The following is a 17,133-nucleotide window of genomic DNA, read 5'->3' on the forward strand; positions in this document are numbered from 1 at the left end:
CTCTCTCTCTCTCTCTCTCTCTCTCTCTCTCTCTGTGTGTGTGTGTGTGTGTGTGTGTGTGTGTGTGTGTGTGTGTGTGTGTGTCAGGAGAGCCAGTGGTTGGACAGTGTGTCCCTGTTAATTAAGGACTCCTTGGAAGGGGACATGATTGACAACCTCTCTGGTTCCGTTTTCCATCACTACAGTTCTCCTCCTGTCTGCAAGGACTGCAGGAGCCACCCACAGGAGGTGAGTGGGGGCCGTGCACAAGCGTCCACGTGCACGTCCTTGTCTGTCGAATCGTAGCCTGGAAGCTCTTTTCTTGTCCTATTTTGAGCCATTTAGCAAATGAGCTTTAATTTCTTTAATTAAGCAGCAGCAGTGAGACCGGGCTGTTTTTCATGATTATGAACAATAATTAGTGGTGATTTTGCTACGCTTTCGTTGCTGAGAGTGCACGTTTGACCCGTCTGTCTGTCTGTTTGTCTGTCTTTTGCGGCCATTTCTGTATGTGCATCTGGAATATGTACGGGTGCTCGTGCATGTTGACTTAAACAAACATTGTTAATCAAGTGGAATGGAAGTGAAAGCGGGGGTGTGATGAAGGTGCGAGAGGATGGAGGTCAGGGCTAAATGGAGAAGACGGGGACACACACATGCGCGCACACACACACACGACTGTTGCCAAGGAGACCAGGAGGCTGCATCCAATTTGAATCCAGCCCCTTATATTGTAATTTGGTAGTTTTTACTCGTTCTCAAAGTTTCCCGAATAGAAGTCTAAAAGTCACACACACACACACACGCACAAACACACACACCCATGTGTTTTAACCCACAGCATTTTTATCTGAAATCACCCTGTTTTTCATAAATAAATTATATCCAGGACAGAGTTGATGCATTCCAATTTTTGTCAGATAGAAAATAGCAACATCCAATACTGGAGGGCTTAGCTGTCAGAAGTGGCTCCGCTTCTGGAGCCTCCCCCAGCCTCCCTTCATATACTTCAGCCCAGCATTTACAGCCCAAACCAGACAGCTTAACACGGCGACCAGTCATCGCGCTTACGCACATGCAAACATGACACCAAAAAAAGAAAAACCAATTTCAGCACAGGGCAGAGGTGACGCCACGAGTTCTAATACACATGCAATCCCAATCTGAGTGCGTGTGTGTGTGTGCGTGCGCGTGTGTCGAGTCCATCCATGTAATTACTGTTTGAACGAGGGGCTTCTGTGTTTTGAGGGGAATTGAGGTCAGCTGGGCTGACAATGTGGAAATGGTGGATCCAGAACTGCGTGAAATCCCAACAAAACCACAGTGGCGGTGCTGCGACATCGCTGCCCGCTCCATCACAAGCCCGACGAGGTGTCCAACGTGCGTGTGTGTGTGCGCAGCAGATTAAACTGGCGGAGGTGGAGCAGGCGTCCCTCATGTCGGAGCAGCTGTCCGACAAGTCGTCCTCTCTGGCGCTGCCTGACGACCTGAGTCTGGACGAGCACAGCAACTACCAGCTGCTGGTCAGGGACAGCCAGGTACCCCCGTTCTGATGGCTGGCTTCACTCTTCCTGATCTCGTTCCCGTCACTGACAGTTTCTCTCTCTACCTTTTTCCCATCATGCATTGCCCTCCCAGCAGGGCAGCAGTGACTCGCACAGCTCGGAGGAGCTGCCAGCTTCCGGGGGCTACAGAGGCCTCCGCCGCTGCAGCTCCGGGAGCGAGGACGGGGACCACGAGAGGTTTGAGGAGGGCATCCAAGCCGAGGTGGACACGCTGAGCCCAGCGTGCTGCGCAGGTACCAGCGTGCATGTGCATGCTTTAGGTAGCTCCCATCGTGTGTAACACCCCCTGCTGTGAGCTGCAGGAGAGCAAAATCCTGATCTCACAATTATATTAAATGAATCCTATCTGGGTTACCTTTCACCAATGCGTGATTATCCTTATCTGTGTTTTCCATGACCCCCTCGCCGGTATGTAAGCGGCTTCATTATGCTTGACTTTGTCATGACATTGATGGTATCTTTTAAAGGAGACAAAGCTTCTTCCTGGCGCTGTCCCATAAGGACACGTGGAACCTGCTTGATTGACTTCTACCGGAGTTAAAACAGTGATAAATGAGATGTTGAACTTATATAGGGTCCCCCTATATGAGCCTGGTCCTGCTCAGGGTTTCTTCCTGTTAAAGGGGAGTTTTTCCTTGCCACTGTTGCTTGTTGGGGGTCAGGCCCTGGGATTCTGTAAAGCGCCTAGAAACAATTCTGATTGTAACAGACGCTATATATAAATAAAGATTGATTGATCACCCGCCCATTGTTAACAAGCTTTCTTTAAAAGTTAAATATTTATATATAAAATATATATATTTATATTTATATATATATTAAAGTAAAAGTATAGATGCTGTGTTCAGTGACCCGGAATAAGAGCTGATTGACTGAAACATCAGGACCCCTTCCAGATGGAGATGGACGGAGCTGCGGTGCAGACGCTGGTGGGTCTTCACCTTTGTTCCGCACACCAGCGGAGGTCATCCACCCATCAGCTGCCGCTCACCCGGGTGGCCCAGAGGACACCAGTAGTCCCGGAGACAGAGAGCCTCCCCAGCTGGCTTCACCGCCTCCCTCCTCCGCTCACCTGGACCAAACTGCCAACCCTTGACCTCGCAGGTATTCCAGATGGATGAGCTGACGCCTGTTTGTCGGGACGGATGGATGATCAGGAGCTGACATCTCCGTCTCTGGGGGGCATGTGGTGTCCTGATGGGACATCATTACGCAGTGAACTTTATTGTCCTATCAGAGAGCTGAGTTAGAATGAGATTTCAGAGGGTCCAAATCTAAGGCCGCAGAAGCTGCAACCTGAAGAAAATCCTGCTAATTAATTACCAACTGTTCACTTTTGAAATCTCACTGTAACGGTGCCGCAGCATTGATGATGATCCCAGGGTTGGTGCTTGAGTAGCACCTACAGATCCATATTGGGCTGCTCAGAACTGGAGAATGCACTGCAATGATTAAAATGGAGTGAAATCATTTCTAATTAAAGGGAATGGTTGAATGCTAACACCTCGCTCTGTTGGCTCCTACATAAAGCCAACAAAGAGGTGAACATTAATTTTAGTTCTCCTGTATCCATGGAGATGGTTTCCTTTCTTCCTCTGGTACCTGTTGGGTTTGTTTAGCCTGCGTTTGACTGCCTCTGTGATGCTCCGTCGCTGCAGTAATGCTCTGCAGCACGCAGCTAATTAGCCTGGCAAACCCGGAGCCTGATGCCGGCTCCGTGTTGACGGCTCTTCTTGGCTCGCTTTGCTCACATTTTCTCCTCCTCACACCATCTTAACATTCTTCCTGGTTCACTCCATCATCTTTTCTTTGCTTGTGTTGCTGCCAGCCCCTCATTTTCTCCATTTTTTTTTTTCATAAACTCTTCTCCCCTGTGGTTTTGTTTACTGAGACCGTGGCAGGAACGCGGCCAGGATTAGAGGTAATGACTAGCACCCTCCTGCACACGCTACAATTTCAATGAAAGTAATCACGCGTGACACATTAGCTGTTTTCAGTGTTCTTGGTTTTGGAGTTACAACGCGGATTTGGCAGCATCTGATTCCAGGGGGTAAAAGTAGATGTAATAGTTCGCTGTGCTTCTCCTGCACTCTTCATCATTTCTGCTATTGAGGGAACACCTTCATTAGGCAAATGCTTGAAAAATGTCATCGAATGGGTGAATCTGGGCTGTAACTGCTTCAGATTTACACATTTGCCAAACCAAAGTCCCAGTTATTACTTATTTCGGTCTCCCTCTGCCTGCAGCATCTGCCCCACAGTGATTCCTTCCTGGATGCGGGCGCTTCCGAGGGCAGCCTCCAGACCACTCTAGAAGAAGGGCTCAGCTCCTCGTGCCTCTTGTATGCTCCCTCCCCAGCGATCCAATAAACATACCAGGACCAACCATAACATTTGACCCCCGCGCCACCAGGGGGCACCAGAGGGGTCAGAGTGAGTGTGGCTGCCCCCTACAGGTCTCTCTAAATTTTTCCAATGCTCGCAGAGGCAGGAGGAGGCGGCTACAGACAGACTTTCGGCTGATGCCCCCTCTCAGCCCAGGCTCCCTGGCACCCCCACTGGTGTAGAAATGTAACAGCACCGGCCCACAGGGTCAAAGCAGTTTGTCGGTCTAGAGAAAAGACAGACGTCACTGCTGTGGTCACACGTCCAACACCAGGGCCGATGGAGGGGCGAGGACAGCGGCTTCACAGACAGAAGCACCAGATGAAAACACTCGTTGCCTCTCTGTAGTTGAACTATTTGCATTTCAGAACTGTTTTTCTTTTTTAAATACAAAACATGTCTGTGATTGCGAATTTCTCTCATCGTCAAGTCGTTTGTTCTCTCCTCGGGTCAGCTCTCGCAAGAGCACAACCGCCTCTTCAAAGGGTGGCTGGTTGTTAGAGACGGGCTAGTTCAGCCTGTAACTGTAACAGAGTTGAGCCTTGAAGATGTCTGTGTCCTGAGCTGGACTTCAAAACCTCGGGGAGGGGGAGACCGGACCCGAAACTGCGGCTGAACATTGTTGAGATGGCATTAATGTATAAAAAACAACAATTAAAAGAAACCCTTTGACCCAACGTGCCCTCAACCTTTGTGCAAAAACACAGTCATCAGCACCGGACAGATGGCAAAATGCTGGAGCTTCTTTTAAGGAAGAACTGAACATTGTACAGTTTATTTATTGACTTTATTTTGTAATATCCATCACAACGAGTAGCATCGGACACCTTTTCCTCTTTGGCATCTTTGTCAGGTGAAAGAGGAGGTCGAGCATCTTTCTGTCCTCATCTTTGTCGTCTTGGAGTTGTGTGAGTGTCCTTTGTCCCTGAGACCCTCATTAGTGTTGCGCCGGACGGAAAACTGACAGAATCCAACGTGACTATTGCCGAGAACACGTGGATTTTCTACAAAAACCCATGAAAGGGCTAAAATGTAGCGAGTGCAGACCTGGGCCAAATCTGCAGATGATATTTAGTAGCTGTTATAGTCTTAAAATGGATTTGGGGTTTTAAATTATATATATTTGAGGGATGTGAGAGTGAAAGTTCTGCATGTTTGGAAAACATTTTAAATGTCCTTAAGGCAGGAACTCAGTAGGTCTTATAAGGATTAGCTCATCATGCTACATTGAAAAGCACCGTGACCAAGGTGCTAATGGTTGTTGCTGCGTGTCAGATTAACACCAGGATTAAAAAGGTTGATTCATGACTGATGTTATCTGGATTCCCTTTGAAGCAGCACCAGAGGTCAAAATTCATATATTTATTTTTTAAAAAGTCGACACAGATCAGCACAAACCTTTGCACAGACACTCACATGCGAGAAGCATGGATAGCAATAACATTTGTAATTTCATTTGTAAATTCTAGACTATTTGTTCTTCATATTTTCTTTTCCAAGATCTCGTCCTTTCAAATTACCTGTAAACTGATGACCGGTTGTCATCGGCCGAGCTTAAAAAATGGAGACGATCGAACATTTGAACCATCTAAAGCTTAAAGGTCAGCAGGATAATGCTACGCATGAATTGGCATTAATCGCGTTAGCGGAGTTGCTGTAAATCAAAATACATTCTGCACAAGCTGAAATGACATTTGAGGGAAACCAAAGGGGACATTCTTCATGAAGGACCCAGACCGGGTCGGTCAGTTCTAGATGAGTGTGATCTGACATGAAAAAGGATCGCTGGCACGATGGTGAGACAGCAGCCGAAGCTCTGCGCTGCCCAGCCCAGAGCAGACGGCCAAGCTAATTTGACTCAGGTCTGCTCGAGTGTAGTGGCGGTTTAGAGGAATTCCGTTAACCCCCCCCCCCCCCCCCCCTTACATAAACCCTCAAAATTCAACATTTGGATCAGGTGGACCTCAGGTGAACGTATATGACCCCCCACATACACAAACACAGACAATATGAAGAGGACACATATCACACAAAGGTGTCAGTGGAAACAATGAGAGGGACGTTTTGGAGGGAATTTTTTATCTTTGTCTTTTCACATAGACAGGCGAAACCTGATTGATCAAAAAAATATTGACACCCCCACCCCACCCACCCGCATTTGAGATATGCAACATGCTAAATGTACAGTTAGATGTATGAGCCTCGTATAGATAGAATATATGGCGAGAGATTATTTATGGATTTATGTATTAGAATCAAATATGACTGAGAATCAAAGGTCGCCGAGAGGATGATGATGTATTCATGTATTCCAGAGTCGTCCTCTTCCTCCTCCCAACCTGTTTTTTTTTCCTCTGAAATGCATGTGAGGGTTGTTTTTTAGTTCCTGTTTTCTAAATGTCATTCTTGTGTCATAAAAGTGAGATAGCTTTTCAAACTCGGACTCTGGGATTGTTCTTTCAAACTTTCCTTTTACTGGTTCTATCATATCTGTGTGTGTGTGTGTGTGTGTGGGGGGGGGGGGGGGGGGGTCTGTTCTCTTTCAGGGTTTTTTCATGAGGAGGGACCTGAAAATAACTGACATTCAGCAGCCAACAAAGGTTTTAAAGGGGGTAAAAGCAGATAGTTTACTGAAAAGCCCTCAAAAGATTCGTCTTCCCAGTGACACCGACTTTCCGAGGCACATTTAATGATGCATATTAAGGACTGTGTTGGTTTTGATGTAAATGGTTCCAGCACTTTGCCACAAATTATCTAATTTACTCTTTAAATGATCCAATTTTCTCTGAAAAGTTGCAGCGAGAACATTGGTTCTGCTTCTTTGTAGCCAGTTATTGAGATGAATGACTGTAATGGTCAGTGAGCCAGACCGGAGGGAAAAAGGTGTGGAAATATGTGGAAGCAACTAAACTGGCCAGTGGCTCCAGTCGATGACTGGGATGACAGAGCAGAACCAGATCCAGAGAAATTTCTTCCTGGATGCAGCAGCTTGGACGTGACCTCAATGGAAAAGTGCAGTCTCATCGATGTCCTCAGATATCTTCGATTCTCAGCATCCTATTCTCTCCAGTAACCCTTTTTTACCTTCTCCCATCAGTGCTGGGGGAGGACAGCGTCCCCTCTCCTAACATGAGTCTGTGGAATTTGTATGTTGGACCTGATTTGAGTCACATCAGTGGCTTTCAGATCACTGTGAAGCTAAATTAAACTTGTTAGCTTGTGAGCTATTTTCAAATTACATGAACTCAAAAGAGCCTCTGAGGTTTAATGAGTCTTAACAACAGTTCACCCCCCCCCCCCCACACACACACACACACACACACTCCAGCCCACTTCTTCACGCTCTTCTTCTGTGGGTTCTGCTATTTTTATGGACTTATTAGACTCAACATTCATTCGGTGACACAGAAACGATAACAGGGTTGATCTGTTAACTGTTTATAGAGAAAGGCCACGACTGAGGTCCGGCCGTGTGTCCCAGTTAGCTGCTTTGGAAGCAATCGGTGCTCCGCACAGGAAAGATTAATAGGTACAAAGTGTTCCTCTTAGAAAAGCAGGGATTCAGAGTTTTGTGCTACCTTAGCATGACCTCAGAATCTGACTGAATCAGCCACAAACATTATTGGTTTCCCCTCATAACGGAACCACATTTCCATAAATTAGCATCTGCAGAGTATGCAAAATATAGATCTAACGTACAGCGTTTAACTAATCGTCAACAAGAAATATTCCAAGATCATATCTAATAATAATAAACATACTGTTCAGTGTTTTGCCACAGGAAGCAACATGCACCTGTGTCTGTGGTAAACTAGTCACCATCCGGTCTGTATTAGCCTGTTAGCATGTGGCTCAGATGTGTCGCTCCTGCATGAGACTATGAGACAAAGCACACCTTAATAAACCCATCAAACAGCCCTTTTGGTCCCTTTCTTCTCCATTTAGCACCTCCACTCATCCCCTGATGCCGTTTGCTGCCTTTCATCACTTCACTAGTTCTCCCCTCTGATCTCACCTGTGTCTGGACCGGCGCTGCCAGCTGGGAGGCGTCCACACAGCTTTCATACCACAAACACAAATTAATTATACCCCCATTTTCTGCTCATTTCCCAGATATTTGATATCAACGCAGTGGAATTTCTCCTAAATCCTCCTGCGGGTGTGCAGCGGCAGTCAGCCACATGCTCGGACGTCATTATGAGCCGCACCAGCAACGTCAGGGAAACAGCCGCATAATGTACATCCAGCCTTTGATGTAAATGGGGGGACTTCTGCAAAGTAAGGATTAAATCAGGGATGGGGGAGGGGGGCTGAGGTTCAGTTTCTCCATATGAGCTTTCTGAACATCCCATGCAGAGCAGAAGGCTGCGCTATAATTATATCATGAGATGTTCCAGCCAGGCCACGTCCCTCCACCTGAGCTGAACCCGGTCAGGATCTATGGCCAGAGTCCCCGAATGTGAAGAATCGGGAGGTCTCCTGCTTCAGGGCTTTTCTCACTTTTTTGAAAATTATTGTGATGCGTCTGGACAGTCTTCAGTGCGGCCGGCCTTCTTTCAGCCCATACAGAAGGGTTTAGATTATTGAGGTTTCTACAGTATTCGCTACATACACACATCCATGTATTTCTGATTCTTTGTCAGGACATCGACACAACACACCCTAACCTTCCTAACTACGGATCACCCATAAAACCAGAGATATAATAATAGTGTGACATCTGATGGACGGGAGTGGCGGATCAGTTGAACTGGGATCAGTGGGTGAGCTGATGAATGGGTGCTAAAAAGCCCTTTATCAGAGGTGCAAACACCTATTAGCATCTCTGATAAAGAGCTTTATAGCAGAGATGCTAATAGGCGTTTGCACTCAGATTCTTTGATGAAAACATGACCGAAACACTTTGTTCATCCCAGCGTACCAGCAGCAGCAGAGAATCGTTAACGGTTATACGTTGGACTCCGTCACAGTAGGGGGGCGACATGCCTAGTTGTTCAGGGAACCGCTTCCTGTTCCTGGAGCGATGGCCACATAGACACCAGTTTCAGGGCTAATGAGGTCCGGAATCAGATCACCTGACAGACAACTGCTGCCGAACTGGCAACTCTGGCAAAGTTCAAGTCGCTGCTGTATGTCAACAAACCCAAACCTGCTCGTCCAATTAAGTGCTTCAGATTGGGGCTTCATCACGTTGAGTAATTATGTTAAAGAGCTCTTGAAAACATTTTGCCGTGGGAGTAATTTAACCTGGAGGAGCTCATTTTCAAAAACAGCTCCAGACTGACCATCTGTGACTCTGGAGCTCCAGCGGAGGATTAAAACATGACGCGTCACGTCACGGCCGCCCCTTTTGTTCCGATCTTAATCACCAGTTTCCAGCTCTTTCTGAATTTTTCTTCCCCTTAATTAAAAAGGGGTTCATTACTGGCTGAGGAGCAACCAGGGAACGGTCTTTTTCGGTCTCAGCTTTGTGTTTATTTAGTCCCCTTTCATAGGCGATCGTGTGTTGCGGCTACATGTTGGTGATTACGGTGATGTGAATGGAAGAGACGCCACCAGTCTGGTTCCATGCGGGGAAGTAGTAAAGCTTTATTAGCACCACTGGGTTGAACACGGACGCCTCCCACAAACTTTGTGAGACCACTTGATAGAATTTATGAAGCAGTAGCAGGATGAGACCTCTGGGTTCCATTCAGGTTCCCAATAAACATGTCATTGGGCCGGAGAGGAAGGGGACACGTGCGCTTTCTGACAGTCTGTGGCTGCAGGAAGGGAAGGTCCGTGAAATCCACCTGACCTGCAGGTCTGGCTCGGGTGGAACCAGCCGGCTGAGGCGTCTGGCACAGCTGCATGAGAGAAACACTGGAAGAGTGACACCTCGCTGGCAAAGAAGCACTCACCAAATCACGGAGTCCATCAGTATTTTAAGAAGAACATCATAAAAGATCACACTTTCGGAGATGGTCCAGGATCCAGCAGATATTGGAGACACCTGACGGCTGTTGTCATTACCCACAATTCACAGGTAAACGACCTTTGATCCCTACAAACAGGAAGTCCGACCCTAGTTGATAATGAAGGAACAATGAGAATCCAAATAAAGGGCAGATCTGGGAGGTTTTTGTTCGACTAAATAGGAACATTTTGGCTACATTACGCAGATTGTGGCAGACGGGAGAGAAAGTCCTAATTTCGTATTCAAACCATTTTCTGATTATGGGTTGTATTGAACTACAAATCAGAATAAATGTGCAAACAAAACTAGATTGAGGGATTTAATCTGTGATTGGAGCCAGACTGAGGTAAATATGTGACAAACGCCTCTTTTGTTAACGGTGGAGAACAGGAAGCTGCTGCTGGATTGAAGTACCTTGATGATCAGGCATGAACCTCATTTTTAAACGCACCTTCAGATGGAGTCACGCTGTTGTTCAGCATCCATCACTGTGACTGGATTCAGAGGGAACCCAATGCTTTTATCTCCTGTCCTGATCCGACAGATTTCTTCCCTGACCTCCTCGGCGTGGACAGCAGAGCCGCACAGACGCCTTTTCCTCCCGCTCAGGAACCACAACACTGAGCCCACTCACATGTTTCATCTATTCCCCACTGAGACGGCAGCCGAGAACACCGTCAAGCCCCTGACCCCCCACATCTGCCACAGCAGCCTGTTAATTAACAGCACGCATCTGCTGGGAGGATCCCTGGCCTTCTAATCACCTGACTGGCATCAACCGGAGGTTTGGGTTGCTTTATGTATACATGGACCCAGTGTTGGGCAGGCAACACTGGGTCCATGTAGGCAACAGTGTCAGGGAAAAACCTCCTTTAACAGGGAAGAACCTTGAGCAGGACCAGCCTCATATGGGGGGACACATACATCATTCATGCGAATCCATTCAGCAACGTGTGGCTGGTAAGACAATTTTCTCCAGATCTACTTCCTGTGATTCCTGTCCATTTGAATCCTTTAGGCTAAATATGATGCAGCGATGAGGAAGAATTCTCGGTTTCCCTGATTGGACGGAGGAGGCGTGGTTAATACGGAGGAGGCCACAGAAACGGCGAGGAGAGAGGTCCAACCCAATCAGACCTCATTTGTCCTGCGACCGAACACGGAGATGTCAGATGGAAGTGGACAGGTCCCGTCTCTGAGCCAATCAGATCAGTGGAGCGTGGCGGCGCCCTCCAGCCTCATCCGGTGCGTCTGTGAACGGCCGTCTGTGCATCCCCTTGTCTGCAGATCACCTTTGTCCAGCCGGCTGCTCCAGGTCACATGGCTGCTGGCTAACGCCTGCACAAGTGGCGATGGCGGCGCTCGTCGAGATCTTTAAGGTCTCTTTGTGAGCAAAGGAAAACCAACTGACAGCGTTGGTTTTGTGCTTCTAGTCCGAGGCCTGACTTTACATCGTGCGGCATCATGAAGGCTGAAATGTCTGTAGCCTCTCAAGGTATTGATGCAGGAAGCAAACTGGTTGATGCTTTATGTGAAGCATCTAAACATCTGGCTGCTGTGCTCCACTGGGCGGATCCTCAGCGGGACTCCGTGACATCACATTCACCATAAAGCTGCTGCACACTTCAGTCAGTGGAAGGTTTGATAGGCGGACCTGTGGGGCCGTATGGATACGTGCATCGACTGTATACAGCTGCATTCATTTCATGCTTGGAAACAGATTGAAGTGAGCAAAAGCCTGAAAGTGTGAGCCCACAGCTCACAGAGCTACGTTTTGAAAGGGTCCCTTAAAGGCCATGATTGGGATAAAGCGCCTGTGGCTCAGAAGTAGAAAAGGATACAAACACATGAAGGCATCTCCAGGAATTGAGCTTTGAACTCTGGACGAAGCGGTGAGAATTAGGATTTATGATTCAAATAAAGGAAGAAAGTGGCAGAGTGTATTTAATGGTGTATTTGAGAATCTGGCCCTGAACCAGGCAGGAGGATCTCCCTGACCAGGAGGAAAACAGACTCCTGGGGGGTTATTTTTTTGTGCTGAGTATTTCTTCATTTTCATCTTTGCCTATTTTAGCACCACTGATAGCGCACCGGGGGGTTCTGATAGCGCTTGAAGTTATTTCTTGTGTAGTTTCTCTGCTTCTCTCCCCACTCTCTCTGTATCCATCTACAGGTATCGACGCCTTAATAGCTGTATTCTGACCTACTGACCTCCGACCCCGCTGACCCATTCAACTCAACTCTACCGGCAGTTTATTATCATTAATATAATGTATTTCTATGTTCTACCTATTCTCTCCTCTACTTGTCCTACCCCCCTTCTCCTCTCTCTCTCTACCCAGCCGGCCATCAGCAGGAGGGTCCCCCTACATGAGCCTGGTCCTGCTCAAGGTTTCTTCCTGTTAAAGGGGAGTTTTTCCTTGCCACTGTTGCTTGTTGGGGGTCAGGCCGTGGGATTCTGTAAAGAGCCGACAAACATATAAATAAAGATTAGATTGATTTGCTTTGATGTGATTTGGTGCCATTGAGCAAGGTACTAAACCCCTAAATGCTCCCATTGGGCCCACCAAGGGCCCACATACGGCAGTGACATACTGTACCTTGCCTTAGCAGCTGGGATAGGCTCCAACCCCCGTCACGATAAAGAAGAGGAAGATAGGCAAGAAAAGAAAAGATAGCACACTCACAAATGTGCACAGCAGCTCTGCACATACTGTACTGTATATGTCATATGATGAGGAGGGTTAAGCCTCAGCCCACACGTTCTGCTCTCCATTTCAAAACGAGTGTAGCAAAGCCCCAGAGTAAATATACCTCCTCACTCTCGCTCCCTCCCTGCCACATTGATGGGCAATAATTTTCCATCCACATTACATAATTCTGATAAACCTCTTAAAAATGCTTCGCCTCAACCTCTGAAGACTGCTAATCCCCCTGGATGGCGGCGGGCGTTAGCCAGTTTCGATTTCAATAACAGTTAGCATTTTCTGCGACGATTTTATTGGATGTATTTATTTCCCCGGGTTTCACTGACGGCAGCAGTCTGGGCGACAGATCCGCTGGAACCCGAAATCTTGTGTCAGCAAGTCAAACCTCGCAAAAGACTCGGGGCAGATTTGAAAGTTTTTACGCTTTGTTTCTGGCCATTAATATCCCATCAGAGCAATGTTGCAGAAACGTACCGAGGGCTGAAATTACACACGTGTACGCGCCCGAGAGAAAATGGGTAAACTCCAAAAAAAGTGTTTCTAAAAGTGGGAGAATGATAATACACACCCTCACTCAGAGGCAGGCAAACACACTGGAGCCAGCAGGGAGCTTAATTCATTCAGCTCCATACAAAGAAGTGTGATAATGAACGCTGTCTGTCTCCCTCGCACGAGCATCCTTCAGTAAAAATAGAGCCGAGCTGCTTGTGGCGTCCACAGTGGAAGCTTTTGATGCAGCGAAGAATCATTTCACAGGGACGTCCCTGGGAAAAGGTGGCTGTAATCTTATTGTGAAGGAGCAGAGAAATCCCAGTCTTACACCGGTTTTTGTAAAAGCGCTTGAAAGAGGTGGAAAATGATGAAACCAGTCTTCCCATTTATCCAGTATCAGAGAGGAATTTGAGTGTTCTCTCTCCTGAGCCAAATCTGATTAACAAATCAACTTCAGTCCTGTTATCAGCTGAAACTGCTGTTCCTCCCTCAAACAGAAAGAGAGATATCCATGAACCTCAGGGCAGATTTCCAAAGATCCTAAATGACGGACTCACGATGAGGTTCTTGACCCTTACAACACACCGCCACTAGAGGGCGACCTCGAAAAGGGGCAGGGAATTCAATTGTTCTTCTGCTTCCAAATAAAAGAATGTGCATACGCAGAAAATGTGGTTATGCCCTCCCTCTACCCCCCTCAGAGCAGAAAAGCAAGCAATTACAATGTGCTCAGATGAGCGTTGAGGAGCATTGAAATGATGATCAAGAGGTACATTGAGAGGATTAGTGAGAATAATTAGAAAATATTCATTCATCTCTTTTATTTACACACATACATTAACACTGTAGTTAATGCTGAATCTCAAGGTATCGCAAATGTAGGAGCTGATAGCATAAAATTGACCGTTTTATTCATTTTAATGAGCCTTTAACTGCGTTCACAGCACAACCACTGACGACCCTCCCCCACCTGACTGGTCTGAATCAGGCGTAAAATGCCTTCCTCGCTCTTCCTCAAACTCAGAGATTGCGTGAAGCTCTTCTATGCCTGGAACTCGCTGCGAATCACACAAAAGCTGCAGGTCACTGAGTCTGGTCCCTCTCACAGCTCAGAATGAGAACATTGTGCGGGAAAGGTCAGAGGAAAAAAGTGGCCTTAAAGTGCCGCGAGCATCACCAGACGCACGAGGTTCCGTCTCTTCTCCATCGCAAACAGTTGTTGTCTGGGCAAATAAACTGTTCTGAGCAGACTCGTTAATCCCACTGGGTAATTACAGCCTCGTGGCTTGTCGGCCTCACAAGGCACCGAGCTGATGCTGATATATGGCCTCCCGATCCGCTTCGATCTTCATCTGTCCAGCTGCAGGAGAATTCACCCCACGCCAGGTATCTGCTCATCCGTCCGGACTCCCCTGTGATCTGTCGCCACGGTGACCGTGCCGGAACGCAGCCTGGCTCAAAAGAGTAATCCACAGAGCAGGTCCTTCTGCATGGAGCTCATCAACATGACCTGGTCAGGGTGTTTGTTCAGGGGGACGTGAGGACAAAAGGCTTTGATGAGCCGTGACGGGAATAACAGGTGAAGACCAGCTCACTGATCAGAAACTGGCGATCTCCCCCGAGACTGAAAAACTGGCGTACCCGAGGGCGCTTGTCGTCGTGGAGGAGGAGAAAAGTATTATATAAAGGTTGCTGACACTTACACTTCATCCTCCAGGTGAAGAAGCGCCATGTTGCTGCCATATCTGTTCATCACCAACAGATTATGACGACTTCATCTTTCATAGAATCTAACGACAATCACTACTCATTGGCTGCTGCTGGCAGAGAGAATCTCGCCTGGGCAAAATGATCCGCGCGGCCACGTGCTGGCAATCCAGATCACCGCAGAAATCGAATGAGGAGCTCGTCATGGCTGCGTAACCGATCTGAGTTCAGTCACAGGTAAAAACTGGAGCTGAACCTCTGATTTATGCAGCCTTCATCTGTTGTGGGAGAATCTCATTTTAATTATAATCCAACTTCAGGCAGGTTGGCTGGAGCGGATATGAGGCACGTCTTTCATGCACCAGCCTGTTTCTGCACCACATCAAGTCAATAAACGGAGGTGGGGGAGGGCGGCCTGATCACCCAGCGGGTGTCCCACCTGTTTGTCCCTGTCCCTGCTGCTTTACACTCTGGCTCCGCTCTCTGACCCCCGGCGTCCTGAACTCTGGATCTGGCCTGCTGGGATGGATCCACATTAAAACTGTCTCAACAAACAGAAGGAAGGATCTGAGGTCCTTTGATTCGGCAGTAAACTTCCGCGAGCTCTCGCAGCGAGACCACCTCCCAATTCTGCTCCAGAGAGCCTGAATGTTATGGGCTCTAACGGACCGTGGTGAATTTCGCCGTCTGCGGTCAATCTAATCTGCATGTTTTGGGGTTTTTCCTTCATGTGCAGCACTGAAGTGAAGCGGGAGGAGACACTGGCACTCAATTCGAGCCCAACTGATTCAGGTTGCTGTAGTGTTGGTACGGCGTGCACATAGCGCACACTCAACAGGGAGCAGGGACGCGGACGCCAGGCGCTCACTGACAAGTCATTGAGGTGCCGAGGCCCCTGGAGGAGGCAGAGCTGAGAGTTAATGATCTTTCTGTATGCAAAGGCCACGGTTCAAAAGGCTCTGGCATGATGGGAAGTGGCAAAACCCCATTAACTCCATGACAGAGTCTGCCACCAGTAATATGTTTGTTCTTTTTCTCCAGTCTGGACATCCTTTTGTCTCCTCTCGCTTCTGCCTGCCTCTTATTTGTAAGGCAGGAGAGGACAGATCCATGTTACTGGTTTTTTTCATCCTTTTCTCCATATATCAACATCTATAGAGCCAGTCGGGCTCTCATCAGGGTTACGATGACAGAAGAACATCTTGGACGTCTCAATGTCCATCTGGCTGCATCCTTGCTCTGGTTTTAATCCCCGCTTGAGAAAGGACATTGTCCACCAATTAGCATCAGCTAATAGACTGATTTAAACGTCCATTGGCCACCAAATGGACCGATCAAAAACATAGCAGGGTAGACTGAAGGTCAACACTCAGAGGCCGGGTCAGGAGAGTCCAGGAGGACATGTCCTGGTGGCCTGGACTTGCTCCCGTTTGATCCCCGTCATCCACCAGCCAGCTTCAAAATGCCACCAACTGTGTGCATGTAAATCACCAGGCAGAGGGAGGGGCGACGTGCACGTCCAGCCCAGAATTCTCTCAGGCAAAGAGGAACTAAAGCGTTAGACCCCAACCACGAGTCGAATAAGGTCTGACTGAGTGATATGACTGGCAGGAAAGAACCTCGGCAGCATTCATTTGTGTCCTTTTTGAATGTCTATTAAAGTCTGCCGACAGACACACGGAGACTTGAGCCACAATCAATTAGGTGTGACCATGGCGCCGCCTGACAGTTGTTATTATCCAGCTCTAAAAGTGGCAGAGAGCAGAAGAAGATTCAGGGATGTGGGTGGGAAGAGCAGTGCCGCCACTCTGCTGTAGTGGAGCTGACAAATGAGCTCGCTAACGGGGCATTAGCCTTTTTTACTGTCACTGGGGAAATGTGGCACCACAAAATTACATCAAATCCGCGTCTCATGCGGGCTGTCACAGCAGCCTCCAACTGCTATCTGTCTCACTTAGGCAGCCAAACTCAGGCTGGACACTCTTCTTCTGTGGTGTTTTTATGGTGGGAAAAAACTGTAGGGCTGATTATTACAGATGCCAGGAAAATTACACTGATTCTTATCATAATCACGTATGTCAGTAGAAATGGGAGAAGATTATTAATTCTAGACAGCAGCAACAGCGGAACCACAGTTAACTGTTGCCACCCGCTGGTCAAACACGGTACTACAGCTGGTCCTGACGCAGCGTTAAAAGGATCCAGATGTCCATGCAACACCGGTGGAACATGACGTCCAGGCAACACCGGTAGAGCATGATGTCCAGACATCAGTCCAAAGACATATTATTAAAGCCCTCTATCCCAGTAAAGCTCTGCAGATGTTGCAGCTGTGCAGCAC

General features: G+C 47.7%; 1 protein-coding gene across 1 annotated transcript in view; it reads left to right on the top strand.

The window, feature by feature from the left end:
- Nucleotides 1-4,606, top strand: part of LOC130527240 (voltage-dependent T-type calcium channel subunit alpha-1I-like) — a 103,358-nt gene extending 98,752 nt beyond the window's left edge. The window contains 6 exon segments of the mRNA XM_057035510.1: nucleotides 88-228; nucleotides 1,380-1,517; nucleotides 1,618-1,777; nucleotides 2,441-2,596; nucleotides 2,599-2,648; nucleotides 3,792-4,606. Coding sequence (XP_056891490.1) covers nucleotides 88-228; nucleotides 1,380-1,517; nucleotides 1,618-1,777; nucleotides 2,441-2,596; nucleotides 2,599-2,648; nucleotides 3,792-3,914 — 768 coding nt within the window. The 3' untranslated portion in view covers nucleotides 3,915-4,606.
- The last annotated feature ends 12,527 nt before the right edge of the window (nucleotides 4,607-17,133 follow it).

Source organism: Takifugu flavidus, chromosome 6 (genome assembly GCF_003711565.1).
Source record: "Takifugu flavidus isolate HTHZ2018 chromosome 6, ASM371156v2, whole genome shotgun sequence".
Lineage (NCBI taxonomy): Eukaryota > Metazoa > Chordata > Actinopteri > Tetraodontiformes > Tetraodontidae > Takifugu > Takifugu flavidus.